Raw genomic sequence first — 15956 nt, 5'->3', positions numbered from 1 at the left:
CCTACACCATATTTGAGAACAGCTCAACCCTGGCTGCACGTTAGGATTACCTGGAGTTTTCAACTCATGGTGCTGAGGCCCCTGCTGCCAGCGACTCTGATTTAATTGGCTGGAGCAGGATCCAAGTGATTCTAACGTGCAGCCAGGTCTGGGGACCCTGGGAGTCTGGCAGATGGGTCTACGTTCTGTTTCCAATACACAACCATATTTTCTGCCTTTTGCCGGCCGCCCTACCTGGTGTGTGTGTCTGTGCCATCGCATGTTGCCAAATCTATCCATTCTTAGGAACAGACCAAGCCCATACAAGGCTTCTTCTCAAATGGGTGTCTGATCCTTTTATTCTGTCAATTTCCAAAGCCACGCTACGTTGTTACTTTTTAAAAATGATACTTCCTTCATTCAATGAAAAAGTGTTTCTCAAACTGGGTCCTATGGAGAGTATTAGTGTTCTGTCATGTGCTAATATCTATTGTGGAACAACTGTTCTTTGGCCAAAAAATAAAAATTGAGAAATATTACATATCACATGATTTCTGCCCACCTCTCCAGGTTTTTCTCCTGTGCCTAAACCATAGCTTCTCAAATCTTATTTTATTATATTTTTTACTTATTACATTTTCTTTAATGGAGTTGAAATTCACGTAATACAAAAGTAACCGTTTAAAAGCGAACAAATCAGTGACATTTAGTACATTCACAGTGTTGTATAACCCCCACTTCTATCTAGTTTTGAAATATTTTCATCACCTCGAAAGGAAAGCCTGCATCCATCAACAGTTGCTCCCCATTTGCACCCAACCCCCAGACAGTAGGCTTGTTATTTCTTCTTACTTTGAACCCATTTGCTGATCAGAAAATTGGAGATCAGGCTTCATCAGGTTGTTGGGAGAAACAAGGCAGGTAATATGTGGAAACTGTCCAGCACATGACACACTGGGTTCCCAACGAACGTCAGAGCCTTACCCACTCACCTTCGGTCTTCTCATCCTGGTATCCGAGGTGTCAGATTCCACAGCACTCAAAAGAAGAAAAAAGGCTTTGTAAATTTTCTTTAGCAAAATTAAAATATATCTTCCTCCTTATAAAGGTGGAATTAGAGTTACATATAAATACAATGAGCAAAAATCAATACTGAATTTCCATTTTATTTTAAAACGCCTCTTATTTTAGAATTATTTTAGATTTATAGAAAAGTAAAGGTCGTACAGAGTTCTTATACACCTTTGTCCAGTTTCCCATATTGTTAACATTTCACATAACTATGGTACATTTGTCAAAACTAAGAAGTTAATATTGACACATTTCTATTAAATAAAACTATAGACTATCTGGATCTCACAGTTTTCCCACTAATGCCCTTTTTCTGTTTCAGGATTCAATCCAGGATCCCACACTGCAATTAGTCATCACGTCTCCTTAGTGCCTTTTGTGAGTTTCTAGCTTTCCTTGCTTTTCACGACCTTGAGGGTTTTAAAGAGTACTGGTCAGGTATTTTGTACACTGTCCCTCAACTTAGGTTTATCTGATGTTTTTCTCATAATTAGACTGGGGTTATAGGTTTGAGATGACCAGAGGTGAAGCGCCCTTCTCATCACATCAGATTACATTAGGTAGCACATGGTACCCACAGAATTTATCACTGGTGATGATAACCCCGAGTACTTAGATCATGTGGTGTCTGCCAGGTTTTTCCACTGAAAGTTCTTCTCCCCTTTCTAAACTCTGTTCTTTAGAAGCGAGTTACTATTTTAGCCCCTACTCAGTGAGGAGGGAGGATATGGTCCGCCTCCTAGAGGAGGCAAGATCTACAGATGTTATTTACAACTCATCTATAAGGAAGATTCGTCTCTTCTTTCCATTTATTATTCACTTATCAGTATGGACTTATATTTCTTTTATACTTTGGGTTATAACCCAATACTACGTTATATATTTTGTCGCTGAAATTGTCCCAGTTTGGTCACTGGGAGCTCTTTCAGATTGGCTCCTGTGTCCCTTAGACATGCTCCATCCTTTTTTGTCCCTCTCAGTATCTTAGATTTTGATGTAGTATTTGGTTTCATTCCCCACCTATCCACTGAGGTTGCTCTAAGATCCTTGAGATTACAATGGTTTCTAGATTGTCAGGCTAAAGTCTACTTTTCTGTTTTTAATTTACCAGACCTATAACAATACTGTTAACCAGACCTTTCGGTGACAATACTATTAAACTCTTACCTTCGAATTCCATTTCATTTTCTAAAACTTTGCTATGGAATTTTCAAACTTAAAGCTAGAGAAAAAAGCATATTGAAACTCTATGTATCCTTCTCCCAGCTTCGACAATTCTCAATATTTTGCTGATCTTGTTTCAACTGTCACCTTTCTCATGCTCTGCCACTGGAAGACTTTAAAGTAGCGTTCCTCAACCTTTTTGGCACAGGGACCGGTGCTCCTATGAGAATCTAATGCCTGATGATCTGAGGTGGAGCTGAGGCGGTGATGCCAGCGCTGGGGAACGGCTGCAAATACAGATGAAGCTTCGCTGGCTAGCCTGATGCTCACCTCCTGCTGTGCGGCCTGGTTCCTAACAGGCCACGGACAGGTACCAGTCCGTGCGGCCTGGGGGTTGAGGACCCCTGCTGGACATCCAAGACAGCATGAGTTCAACTCTAAGAGTTCAGTGTCTTTAACAGATAAGAACTTTTTAAAAAACACAACACAAAACAGCTATTATACTTAACAAATCTAATAATTCTTCAATATCCTCTAATACTCAGTCCATATTCAAATTCCCAATTTTAATAATTAACTTGTTCACATTCGGACACATACAAAGTCTACACATTACAGCTCAGAAAAGTCCCTCCTCTCTGCCATCACCTCTTCTCCCACACACTTTTTAAAAGTCCATTTGTTGAAAAAACTGCGTTTTCTGTCCTATGAAATTTCCCTCATTCTAGATTTGGCTGATTCTATCTTCAGTGTTTTAACATGTTAGTCTGCTTCCTGAACTTCCTGTAAATTGGTACTTAATTAGATTCTGTTACATACATATATATTACATATTATATATATTTATCTAATGTTAAATGTTTACATATATATTATATACATATTTATATATATATAAAGTTATATAAAAATATTTGCAATATATTTGCGATATATGGATCTCAGTATCTATCTATATCAATATATACATATTTGCAAAAATATTTCACTGCTGGTGAAGTCAACTTCCTAATGCAGAAATAGAAGGCATAGTAGAAGCTATACTGTCTGGTTGTCTCACTTACCATTTTCCCTTTTGAGACATCTCTGGCTCCTGCATCTCTTCCTCTTTGTCTTTGCCATTTTCTTCTTGGTTCCCCTCAGACTCCTCTTCACCTGTGTTTTGAAGTCATTGTTCTTCAGGGCCCAGTGTCACGGGTCCATTTTCCCTAGTCTATAAATGGTCCCTTTTCCCACATTCCTAAGGCTACAAACATTAAAGTCTGTATTTTTGATGCAGACCCTCTCCACAAAGTTGCAAACCCAAATCTCCAGCAACTTACAGGATGCCACTAGACGTCCTATGAGCTTTGCAAACTCACTGTGTCCCAAATACAATTAATTATCCTTCTTCCCAAACAGGTTTCTCATTGTTTTCTTTACCTCAATGACCAGAACCACCATCCAAGACAGAATCCTGAGCCATCCTAGATTTTTCCTCACCTGTCCCAAATCGCCAAGCCACAAAATGTCTATTTCCTCGACATCCTAAGTGTGTCCCCTCTCCTTGCTGCTACAGCCTCAGTTCTAAAATTCAGATGAAGAGTGTGAATGCATTATCCAGAGTCACACACTACTGAACTGAGCTAGGACTAAAACCTAACCCCAAGCTCCGGCATGGAGCACACTGGAATCCTGCGGGCTGTGACAGGCTTGATTCTTCGCTGTGCTTTGCATACTTCGTGTTTTACGTATATTGTCAGTATGGTTGTAGAGGCTGAATTTGGCAGGACGAAGCAGCTAAATGTGGGGCGTTTAGGAGTCAGAATATCCGGGTTTGACACTCCCTCTCATCACGGAAAGAGAACAATAGTTGGTTAATTTCTCTGTGCTTTGGTTTCCTCCTCTACAAAATTGGATTAAAATTTGTACGCCCCTTTTCTGAAATCCCCAAAGCTCTGAAAACTGGGGGTTGTTGTTTTTATTTTGTTTAAAATAATTTGTTTGGCAGCCAAACCTGACTTGCCTCTAAGGATTTGATGACAAAACCTGCCCTGCACGGAATTAAAAGTACAACATCTGAATTCCGAAACACACCTGACCTAAGTGTTTTGGAAAACAGGTTGTGTCCCCATAATAGTTACTTCATAGGTCTGTCATGGGTTGATTGCTAAAGAAATTAATATTTGTAAAGCTACTAGAGCAGTATATGGCCCATAGTAGTCCCTATATAAATGTTTGATAAATTAATGTTTCATGTTAACAGTTAACCCTAGAAATGAAGTGAAAAATATACTATTTTACGTCAGAATGAAGATTGATGAATGTGGGGGTCTCTATCAAAGCTGGGTTCCTACCATAGCTTTTCTGTTATAAAGAAATTAAACATCAGAGACAGAAAAACCCCTTATGAGTGGCACTCGCATCTCTCCCTGCTCAGAACTAATCATTATTCTGAAGCTGGTGTGTGTGTGTCATTTGCATGCAAGTTTCTCGATTTTATGTATGCATCCATGGTATGTATTTTTTAAGAACTACACGATCTGGTCCCAAATGTCAATAGTGCTGAGGCCGAGAAGCCCCACCCTCATCTCTCTCTCTCAAGCTCCCGTAGCTCCTGTGCGAGCCTCTGGCGGTGCATGTATTGCAATTATCATCACTGCACACCTGCCTGCCTCTCCTCCTAGAATGCCAGGTCCCTGGGGGCAGAAACTATGATTTAGCTAAGTGGAATGGAAAGGAGTCAAAAATTTGCTGAATAAATGAACAAATCAGAGGTCCCTCATATCACAAATTATCCATGAGCCATCTGGGAGGAAGGACAGGGGAATGAGATGTGAGAAGCCAGAGCATCATCTAAAGAGCTGACAGGGCAAGATTTCTCCATATTTGGAAGAAGTTTCGTACCTAGGATTTTCACTGGCTCTGTGGCAATTTGTAAAGACAGGGAATAAACATCAACACGTATTGAATATTTCTCGTGTGGCCGGCACTGTGTTTTATAGGCACTGACTCAGTGTGGCCCTCGCAAGGACTTCATGCGGGGGAATCACTAATACCACGTCAAGAGCAGGGAACACAGAAGCAACTGAGAGGTGAAAGTTAACTCCCACGGTCTGCAGTCACAGAGCCAGCAGGAGTGGGACCGGCATGGTGGTTTCTTTGGGGAAAGGTAAGAGAGCTTTTTGTAAAAGAGAAACACTTCACTCTAAGAAGCTGATGCAATTAGAGGCTTTAGTTTGTATTTGTGCCTGAGTCACATCTATTCTCTATTTAGGCATATGAGTTTAAAATTAAAAAAGAGCACTACTAAAGATTTGAAAGTTTAGTCACGTGTCACCTCAGGGGAAGTCAATTCTGATTTTTGTCTGCAATACCCAAGCACAAATTGCAACTCCAGTAATAAAACGAGAGCTGGGAAAAATAAGCACCCGGGGCTCACGAAAGGAATGCATTTATCACAGGGCAGGAGCTGCAATGTGGAGCTCAGTGTTCTTAGGGAGAAACATGTCAATATTAAATCTTTTCACCAACCTCTGATGGATGTGCTAATCTTCTCAGGGCAACAAGGCTCACCCTGGCAACGCACTGTAATAACTTATTTAAAAGGCAGCTGGCTTTTTTAAATGGACGATTCCATCAATTCTTAGATTTTCATTCTCAGAAACGTATTCTCTTATCAAAACGCTATTCGCTATACAAAGTATGAGTTCGATTGTACCCTTTCTACAAGAGGAGACTGCAGAGGTGAGCAGGTTTGGGAATTACTGTTCTTTGCTCTCAGATCTGCCTGACGTTCAAGGCCTGTAGGGTTACCGAGATAACGCGAAGGTCAGACAGGTATTTTCATTCCGTTAGAGCGGGGGTCAACAAGGCCCATAGGCCGCATCTGGCCCAGGACCTGGTTTTATAAAGTCTTACTGGAACACGGTCACGCCCATCTGTTTACTTACCGTCTCCAGCTGCTTTCACGATGCAAGGGTGGAACTGAGGAGTCGTGACACAGTGTGGCCTGCAAAGCTGAAAAATATGACCTCTGACCCTCTACGGCACGTGGGAGAGAAGTGGCATTCGCCTCGCCATGTGCCTGGGTCATTCTCGGAGCGGGCTGAGGGAGTTGGAGTGGGAGAGCGCATCCGACTCATTTATGGCGTCTGCCTCATTCAGTGGGGTTACACATAGAGGAAAAGACAAACGACTAAATGGGATCCGTGAGAACTTTAATGACCTGAATGCCGCGGTTAATGTAAAAAGCAGTGTCGTACATGAGATGATCATTTTATGTTAAATCTCTCATGTTGGTGACTGCACGCGCTTGCCGCTTCAAAGTGGCTGACCTATGACATCCACCCCCAGTGATGGGCCCCTCGGACTTTGGTGAACATGGCTGATTTCTCAGCGTAAAGAGTCCCCTTTTCCCGAGAAAACGCACAGGAGGAAATGGAAGAGAGCGAATCCCAAAGGGAGGGAGTGATGGCTGGGGACCCGGGGCTCAGAACTTCAGCGGAATGACCGGCCAGTATTTGGGCCGCTTTCGGTCACAGTACTTGTCAAAGCTCAGCTGCACGGCGGCCTCCATGGCCTGGATCTTGGCGGCGCTGTCCCCGTACAAGCGCTTCATCTCGGCCTGGCGCCGCTCGCCGGGCCGCTCAGAGGGGGGCTCCACGGAGCGGCGGGTGCTGTAGTACAGGTCGTGGTCGGCGTTCACGTAGTCCTCCAGGCGCGCCTCGTCCAGCTGCTGCTGCCGCCCTGAGAACGAGCCAACAATGGTGAACCGGGGTGACATCCATGCTGCCCGATGTGCCACGGGCGGTCCCCACATCCCACAGCTTTCCCTTTCGGACTGTGAGCTGGGCCCGGCCATGGCAGCTGAGCTGCTCACTAGATTCTAAGGCCTGGCCCGCATGTTCTTATCCGCTTAGTTAGGAAGCTCATCGCTCACTTATTTAGGTTATACACCGATACAAATGGCAAAAAGCCACGAGGAAACATGTCACCCCCCAACCATCCAACCTCTGGAAGGAGCCCTGAAGATTCGGGAGAAAATGACACCAGCTGACTTCCTCCCTTCCTCTGCCCAGCGAGGAATGGCCCATGGTGCTCACTCGGATTTAAACACAGCACCAGGCCCGCAGGAAAACACAACGCCTGCTGGAAAGGCCGGTGTTGCAGGAGGCAGGACCTCCCAGCACAAACAAGGTGCTGGGGGACGAACTCAGCCCTTTGGGAAGAGCTGTTGATTTGAGATAATCTGGAAAAGAGCAAGCACTGGTGACCGGGGAATGGCCGCGACAGTGAGTGACCCTTCCACACATCCAAAACACAACCCACACCGAGCGAGTCCACCCTTGCCGAAGGTTAAAGGGCTGAGCAAGGGCAAGGCTGCAAACGGACGCGAAACCTCTGACGTCTGATCTTCCCGCTCCATTAACAAAGCTGAACCGTGTGTCGGAATGTGACTTTCCCGTCACTCCGCAGGTCACCTTAGGCTCGGTTCCAGGTGCTATCGTTACATGCTTTCAGTCCTGCTCATTTAAACGGGTTCTTGTAAAGCAAGAAATATTGATTCAATTTATTCTCTCCTATTGTTTTTATTATAAAAGTACTGAAATAATTTTTGTTCTTATGTAAATAAGAAACGAAATATTGACAATGCTGAAGAACGTAAAATTTAGCCTACCTAGATTTTTATAACCCACTGTTAAGAACAAGAGAAACCGATAGTAAAATGCACACATCTGTAGCTACTATTGCTACCAAGAGAGACGTTACTAAGGAGTGAAGATAGTTGTAGGGGATAAAACGAGGATATAAATCTTTGTTTCCTTCTTAAAAAAAAAAAATAGTAGTAGAAAGCAAGCTTAGTATGGAGGGGACCACAAAAGTGAGCAAATCAAGTGTGAACAGAAAGATATTTATGTGGCTATGCATAGTCACGCTCATAAATCCTGTTCTTCATTAAGTTAACACCTTGGAGCTGGAGGAAGGACTTTTATAAACTTGGAAACATTATTAAAAATGTATCTGGCCATTTCTGTCTTGGCACATCTGCAGTTCATTTTCACATAAGGAAGCAATATACGGATATGCCAAATGGCTGTCAAAATAATGCCATGTAACTGTTACCTTATCCATGGAAAAGATAGAATTGACTTACTGTGAAACGCAGACCTAAAGCAAAATATTGACCTCATATGCAAATGAATGGGAGGTCAACAAGCATTTGTTTCTCATTTTTGGTCTTTCTGCCAAGTCTGGAACACAAGGATGTAAGGTGTTTAGTCCTCATGGGTGTTTAAATTCTACTGTCCCCTCCCCCTGCCGCGCCCTCCAAAGAATACTCTTCTGAAGGCTTGGCATTTCCGCATTAGCCAGGGATGACACAGTCCCACCCATGACATCACCAGTCCCGGGGCTCTCCTTTTGTTGTTGGCCCAGAGGACATGGTCCCACGTGCGGGGGCTGCTGGGGCCTCAGAGTGTCCGCATGTCGAGGGCAGAGGTTCCCAGATCATGGTCCTTTCACTCTCAAATTTGTCCTAAGGTTATCATCAGCTTTTCCAACAGATTCAGTGACATAATCGATGTTAAACTTCCTGTCTAAATCTGAGTCTCTGAGTTTAGAAGTTTTAATAAACACGGGAATCTGTTGTTGTCTACCATTTGGATATATGAATGTAACCTTTTTACTCTCGCATCTTTATTTTTCTTTTCCTTATAATTTAACGTGGTTATAATTATACGTCTTGCTGCTACCCTTCTGACAAAAACTATCTTACAGATATTAAATTGGTCTCCTAATTGTACACCAGGAGACATTTTCTCTTACTGTTGACATCTGTGGATGACACACTCTGTTAATACAAAGCAACCCCAGCTGGCCATCCACGAAGCCTATGCCATTTTCCAAGTTCGCGCTCGCTGTGTGCTCATGGGCTACCATCACTGGGTTTTAGATGTTAACAAAGTTCCCACACTGTAAGAATAAAAGACACAGCCCTCTGCTCACTTCTCTAGTTCTGTCTCTTTCCCCATCCGGTCTTCCTCATGAAAATTTAAGGCCCAACCCTGTCCCCTCCCTGCCTGGCAAAAGGTTAGGTGGTTTCCCAGTTTCCTACATGGTGGGTAGTTGTTCAAAACAGATTTAAGGGGCAGGAAGCCTGTCCCCTGCACTGAAAGACCACCTAGTGCAAGGACAGGCCTGCAAGAGTCTTCGTGGAGCTCTGTCGCCTTTATTCACCCCAGCCCCAGCCCCACCCCCAGGAGGACACCGTGCCTGACACAAAGCGGGTGCTTTGGAAATGACTGTTGAAAGCTCAAAGGCCATACATTACTTTTTGTAAACAACTGTTTCTTCCAGATGCTGTTAAAAGAAAAATGAAAACAACCCAGGGATAAAGAAACAGATGCTACGACCACAAGACGTACTGGGCAGAGGCTCCCTTCAGGAGAGTCCTGAGCGCCTCCATGGCGGACGGGCTGGGGGCGAAGGGAGGGGAGCGCTCCGATGAGTTGGGGTCTGATCTTGTACCCTCACATTGCAGTCACTTCACCTGCACTTACTCACACAATTAAAAGAAGAGAAAACAAAATAAAACAACATTCTAAGGCTAGACTGCAGATTTGAAAACCAGTCGGCTTAAAAGCAAATACCTTCAGCCTGGCTGTACACTGACCTAGGGGACCGAGCAAGCCTGAGGGTGGAACGTACTCAATTGAAGGCATCCACTTACTTACTCTTCCTTCCTCCCACTGAAGGGAAGAATTCTCAGTCACTGGCAGTTTTTCACCCTGTCAAACAAGGTGAGGGCTCATCCAACTAGACGGAGATTCAGCTGAACGAAGCAGAGGGGATCATGCTTCAGACATCACTGAACAGGTGCCTTGTCGTGAGGGGTTGGTCATTTTTACTGAAAACAGCTGTGCGACTCGATGTGACCAAGTGCTTTTTTCTGGTAGGATATTTGGTCATGGGAATTTGTTTTAATACAAACCAGAATATCTTCTTAGATTCCAGCTCTAAAATAGGGTTGGAGTGGGTTGGGTTCACATCTACTCGGAACCTCAGAATGTGACTTTTTTTTTTTTTTGGAAATAGGGTCTTTGCAGGTGTCATTAAGGGAAGGATCTGATGAGACCATAACGGATTAGGGTGAACCTTAAATCCAATGACAGCTATCCTCATGTGAGACAGGGAAGGACACGTAGAGACATAGAGAGAAACCATGTAAACCTGCAGGCAGAGATTGGAGCTACGCTGCCACAAGCCAGCAAACGCCAGGAGCCAGCCGACACTGGAAGCAGCAAGGCCCTAGAGCCTCTGGAGGAAGCACGGTCCTGCCAACACGTTGGTTTTGCACTTCCAGCCCCCAGAATCACGTTCTGTTGTTCTAAGCCACGCGGTTTATGGTAATTTGTTATAGCAGTCTTAGGAAACTGACATACGGGTTAATATGCATATAGGGTTAAAACGAGAAAACCAGTATTATACTACTAAGGAGACACGCTACTGGATTCCACCTGGGTTCAGGATACACAACCTCGATATTTTTTGGCTCAGTCTATACATTTACATGATGTTGTCAATATAGACTTATAGGCCATAAAGGAAAAAAAAAATCATGGGGAGTGACTTGGACTTTAGAGAACTTGACATAGTGGGAAAATCTGCTTTCAGTCTTCCACGGAGTTAGAACAAAGGCAGAGACATTTTGGAAGACAAAGTACTAAGATGAATGAGTGTTGAAGAATGTTATTCTTCCTGATTTTTCTAGGATTAGCATGTCTTTCTGATTATATTCTCTGCTACGTTGACAGAATTAACAATCTCAGCACAACCAAGTGAAAGCGCAGACGATTTATATCAGAAATGCCTCATTTCTGGCTAGCCAGCAACATACCCAGCACACAGGCGCAGACCTGGGGCCATGGCTGATAGGTCTTCCATTGTCACCCCACATCCCTCACTCCATGACAAATGTAATCTCCAAGTCAGTGGGCAGTCACCATTTCCATGTTTAGAATAAAAGCACATTTCCTTCCCTTCCTTCCACGTTTCCACCGCCTTTTACGGACTGGTTTTATATGTGTCTGAACATCTGGACTATTCAAAACACACAGAGAGTGGAACTGGGCTCAATCAGTAGGATTCCACGCTTGAATCTCACTGACTACACCAAAATGACTCAATAAACACTGGGCTGTAACTTTCACTATATCCTCTAGGCTTTCCACAGAGGGTGACCTGAGGGAGAACGAGCTGGGGTTCCAGTAGGCTGACAGCGTCTAACCTTCTGTAGACACGACACAATTGAGCACGTCTTCCATCGAGTGTACAAAAACGCCTTTGGTAAGAACAGGGCTTCGAGGGCTACGCGGGGGTGGACTTAGCCCTTTCTTTCTCTCTCATTCCTGAGTTCACTGGCTAAAGTAACCACGGACCACACCATAGATGGCTCATCTAGGTATCGTTTTAAATTTGATTTGCTCTCCTGTCCCCACCTGGGTTTGCTCTTTGTAAATAGGCCCGTTTTGACCCAACATCTACCCCCCAAACACAGGTGGTAAACACCTGAGTGGCCCAAGGCCGTGACAATGGTGACAGTGTTTGTTTCGGAGGGCCTTCTTCTCGTTTGAGAATGATGACTCGCGCTCATTTTCCCTGTATTAGGGGCTGTAATCTTGCAGTCTTAGTCGATGGTTATTTATGCCTTAAAACGGATACTTTTCTTAACCTAACGATAAACATTTTTCCTAAGAAGTAATTGAAAACACAGCTGACCTTTTAAACTTCACAACTGTCTACTTTCCCATAAGCAATGTCACTACGGAAGTTTTAAATAACGGAAATATTTCATTAGGAAGTGATGACATATAACATAATTGAAGCCATGCCTGTTCCCATGGCACAAAAGGAATTTTTCGCCCTCAATTTTTTTTTTAATCATTGAAAAATGTTAAATTGGAGATTATCTGGAAGAGTAGTAATCACAAGCAAGAACATGCTGTCTGGTCTGAAGGATTTTATCTTAAGAAAATAGTCCATAAGACTCAGATGATGATGAACTGTGTGTATAACATGTTTCTGCAGAAGTGCATAATACTAAAAAGCTAAATCTTTCAACTTTAGCTACGTTTTCCGTTGCTAGTAATATTTCATAAAACTCTGTGTTCCCTACATGGTTCATATTCAAAGTACAATCTGCCCTTATTGAAGAAGTACCTTCTAGTGGTTCAAAGAGCAAAACAAAACAGCTTTGACCAAGTATTCACACAGCTCAGGTCCCTTACCTCCTTGTTAAACATTTCCCAGCTGTGTATGCATCTAAACCTCCACAGACATTTCCGTAAAGGTAACCGACCAGAAAGCACCCTGGGTATTCAAATTACTTACATCTGAATTCCAGCATTCACTGCTGCTCAGAGGAATACGTAGTTATCCTACCCACCACCAAAAGTGGCGAAAAAAAATGCTGGGGAGCCGTCTGTTCCCCATTATTTTGTTACTGGTGGTGTAGGGTCGGGCCCTGGCGGCGTCTTCTAATAGAGTAAGGCTCTGGCACCACGGCCTGTTCTCACCCTCACCAGACAATTCTCACATCCCCAGGGACCTCATAACGCTTTCAGGCCAGACTGTGGGACACAAAAGCATGGCGGAGAGGCTGGGACAAGTAGTTTTGAACTTTGCTACAACTGCACATTCTAAAACGCACAAAGAAGCGGAAGCCTGATGAGCTCAGTGCCGTTATTAGTAATGTGGAAGTGGGTTCGGCTTTCCAGCCCAAGTATTTTGCTACAGTAAGTTAGATCAAGCAAGACTGTCCTTTGAACAGAATAAAAGCTGTGACTACCTGGGTGAGATTGTGCTAATGACTGAATTTGACAGACACCAAAACCTAAATTCTTTTATGTTTTACGTTTTCTGAACCGATTTAAGAGTGTGATAAGTGCTGCCCAGAGCAGAAATATGACTCTTTCTAAAGTCACAGAACATCTTTATCAAAGACGTGTAGAATCTCAAACGCTAACCGGGACAAATAGTTATCAGAGAAAAACCAGTTGACGGTTAATAACCCGCAATCGAAGATGAGTTCTCAGCAAGTACCTATGACAACTAACATTTCTTGGGCACTGACTTTGAACCGAGAAGTGTTCTATAACTTTTCTTATTATCTTATTTAATCTTTATAATTACCACCCCATTAAGTAGGACCCCCATTTCACAGGTGAGGAGACTGAGGTGCAGAACGGTTAGGGCAGGTGGCTCGCAAGAGGATAAAAACCTCCTGCTGGTGAAGGGCTGGAACCCTGTGATCTGAGCGGCTCCGCCACAGCTGCCTCTGTATGATGTTACTGACGATGATGTAAATACTGGCGAGTAAGGTTAAGGACGACGGTTGCAAAGGTTTTCATAAAAGTCTCTTTTTTGTTGGTTTGCTGTCTAGATCACGGGAAAATAAGTACATACGTTTTCTTCACAGAGGTGGTAAGACCTGTCCAGTTCACTTTAAGTCTCACAGACTGCATTTGGGAACAAAGATAATTCTCGTAGGGAGGCTGAACTAGTTTCCTGTGGCGGCTGTAACAAGTACCACAAACTGGAGGGCTCCGAACAACAGAAATGTATTGTCTCCCAGTCTGGAGGCCAGAAGTCCGAGACCAAGGTGTCGGCGGGGCCGTGCCCCTCGAAGGCTCTAGAGAAGGACCCGTCCAGGCCTCTCCTAGCTTCTGGTGGTTTCCTGGCTTGTGGCAGCAGCACTCCCATCCTCACGTGGCGTTCTCCCTGGGTGTGTGTCTCTGTGTCCCAAATTTCCCCTTCTTGGGACACAGAGACATCGGTAACATAGGATCGAAGCCCACCCCAATGACTCATTTTACCTCGCTTATCTCTATAAAGACCTTATCTCCAAAAAAGGCCACATCTTGAGATCCGGGGGATTAGGATGGCAAAATATCTTTTTTAAAGGACACAACTCAACCTGTAACAGTGATGATGGCTGGGGTTTGCTCCCATCCTTAGTTACCACTTCTATCATAAAAGTATCAATCTCTTGGGAGAAAAACACATTATCCTATCTTCTGGTAAGGAAGGAAAGTAGAAGTAAGCCCTATATCCATCATATTTTCTTTCTCGAAAGTAACAAACAGTGCTCCAAGTACTTGCGGATGCAGTCCAATGCTTACTCTTCCGTTACACCCCAGACTAATGGTTATTTTGTATGTATTTTGAAAAAAGGTAAAATTTGTTTCTGGAGATTAAGGAAACATCTTCTATATGTAATACAAAGTATTGTTTTAAAAATACTTGTTGGATATACTTTTTCCAATGCACATCAAAGAAATAAAGTTTAATCAAAAGAAGGGAAGCAAAAAAACCTGAATGAGTAGTTTAGTGAAGCATCAGGGAAAAGACACTAAAGGGGGTGACAATTTATAAGAAGCCATCGCTCAGTTCCTGGCCCGCAGCGGGGATCAATAAATGCTGGCCCATCATTATAAAAATATGGATCATTCAAGATGCAAATGAAACTCATCCGTTCCTAGTTTCCTATGTTTCTGTTTAGTAGAAAATTATAGGTAAAATATCATATAATTAGAACTCAATACAAACAATATTGAGACTGCCTACTGGTTATAACAGCGAGAAAAGCATTTGTACCTCCGTTAGAGACTCTTAAAATGTAAACGGTGGACCTCGAGATAATCGTGCTAAGGGAAATAAGCCAGAGAGAAAAAGCTGAAAATCACGATATCACTTATATGTGGGATATAAACCTACAAGCAACAAATGAACAGGACAAACAAACAGACTCATGGACATGGACAATAGACTAGTGGTTACCAGACGGGAGGGGAGAGGGAAATGGGGTAAAGGGGGCCAAATATGTGGTGACAGAAAGAAATCTAACTATGGGAGGTGAACACACAGTATAAACATATATACGCCTTACATTAAAGTGTACAACTGTAACTTAATTGGATTTTGTTAACCAATTGGATTTCATCACCATAAAAAATAATTTAAAAAATAAAAAATAAAAAAGAATACTTTTTAGAAACTATAATTAATAATAATAATAAATAATAATAATAATAAAATATATCCTGAAGGAAAAAAAATGTAAACAGTCTGGTAATTTTAATGGTAGCGAAGGCACCAAAAGCAGTTCTAGTTCTTTGCAGTAAGAAATTTAAAAATTTCCTGCTTTCTGACTGAAGATATAAGATCATTATCACAATTCTCTAAACCCACGGACAGACAGCCCCCACGCAGGGTCAAATCGGGAAGCTTAAGTACGAGGCACCTTGTGATTCTACTGAGGTTCACACTGATCTCGACTCTGAAGGGACCTTAATATTGAAGATTTGGCAGCTTGGGAGCAGCAGGGAAGTCTGAGCTGTGACCAGTGGGCTGGCAACAGTATTTTAGGGACAAACCCAATCCCTAAGCTTGTGCTTGAGGAAGGAACACAGGAATTGGAGTCAGGCAGACCTTGGTTTGAATCCTAACAGCAAATCACTAGTTGTGTACCATGGAACGAGTCAATTAAACATTCACTAAATGGCATAGACACTATTAGGAAAAGCTTTGTTCTAGAACTAAAGAAAAAATGCTACATTTGTTAAAGCAGCTCCAGAAACTAAGACAACTGAGGTGCGACATCGCCGTAGCTTTTCCGGGCTTAGGACCGGATTGGAATATTATCTGTACCCAACCCAGGAGTCAGAGGACAGCTTTACAGATCAGGGGAGACAGAACTGTTA

General features: G+C 43.1%; 1 protein-coding gene across 1 annotated transcript in view; it reads right to left on the bottom strand.

Annotated features, from left to right (window-relative positions):
- Window positions 1-6392: 6392 nt before the first annotated feature.
- GEMIN8 (gem nuclear organelle associated protein 8) overlaps window positions 6393-15956 on the bottom strand; it is an 18346-nt gene continuing 8782 nt past the window's right edge. The window contains exons 4-5 of the mRNA XM_025046610.1: window positions 7299-7547; window positions 6393-6942 (exon numbers count right to left, since the gene is read on the bottom strand). Coding sequence (XP_024902378.1) covers window positions 6686-6942; window positions 7299-7547 — 506 coding nt within the window. The 3' untranslated portion in view covers window positions 6393-6685. The remainder of the gene's footprint in view (window positions 6943-7298; window positions 7548-15956) is intronic.

Source organism: Pteropus alecto, unplaced genomic scaffold, assembly GCF_000325575.1.
Source record: "Pteropus alecto unplaced genomic scaffold, ASM32557v1 scaffold23, whole genome shotgun sequence".
NCBI lineage: Eukaryota > Metazoa > Chordata > Mammalia > Chiroptera > Pteropodidae > Pteropus > Pteropus alecto.
This window is presented reverse-complemented; position numbering and strand designations above follow the sequence as displayed.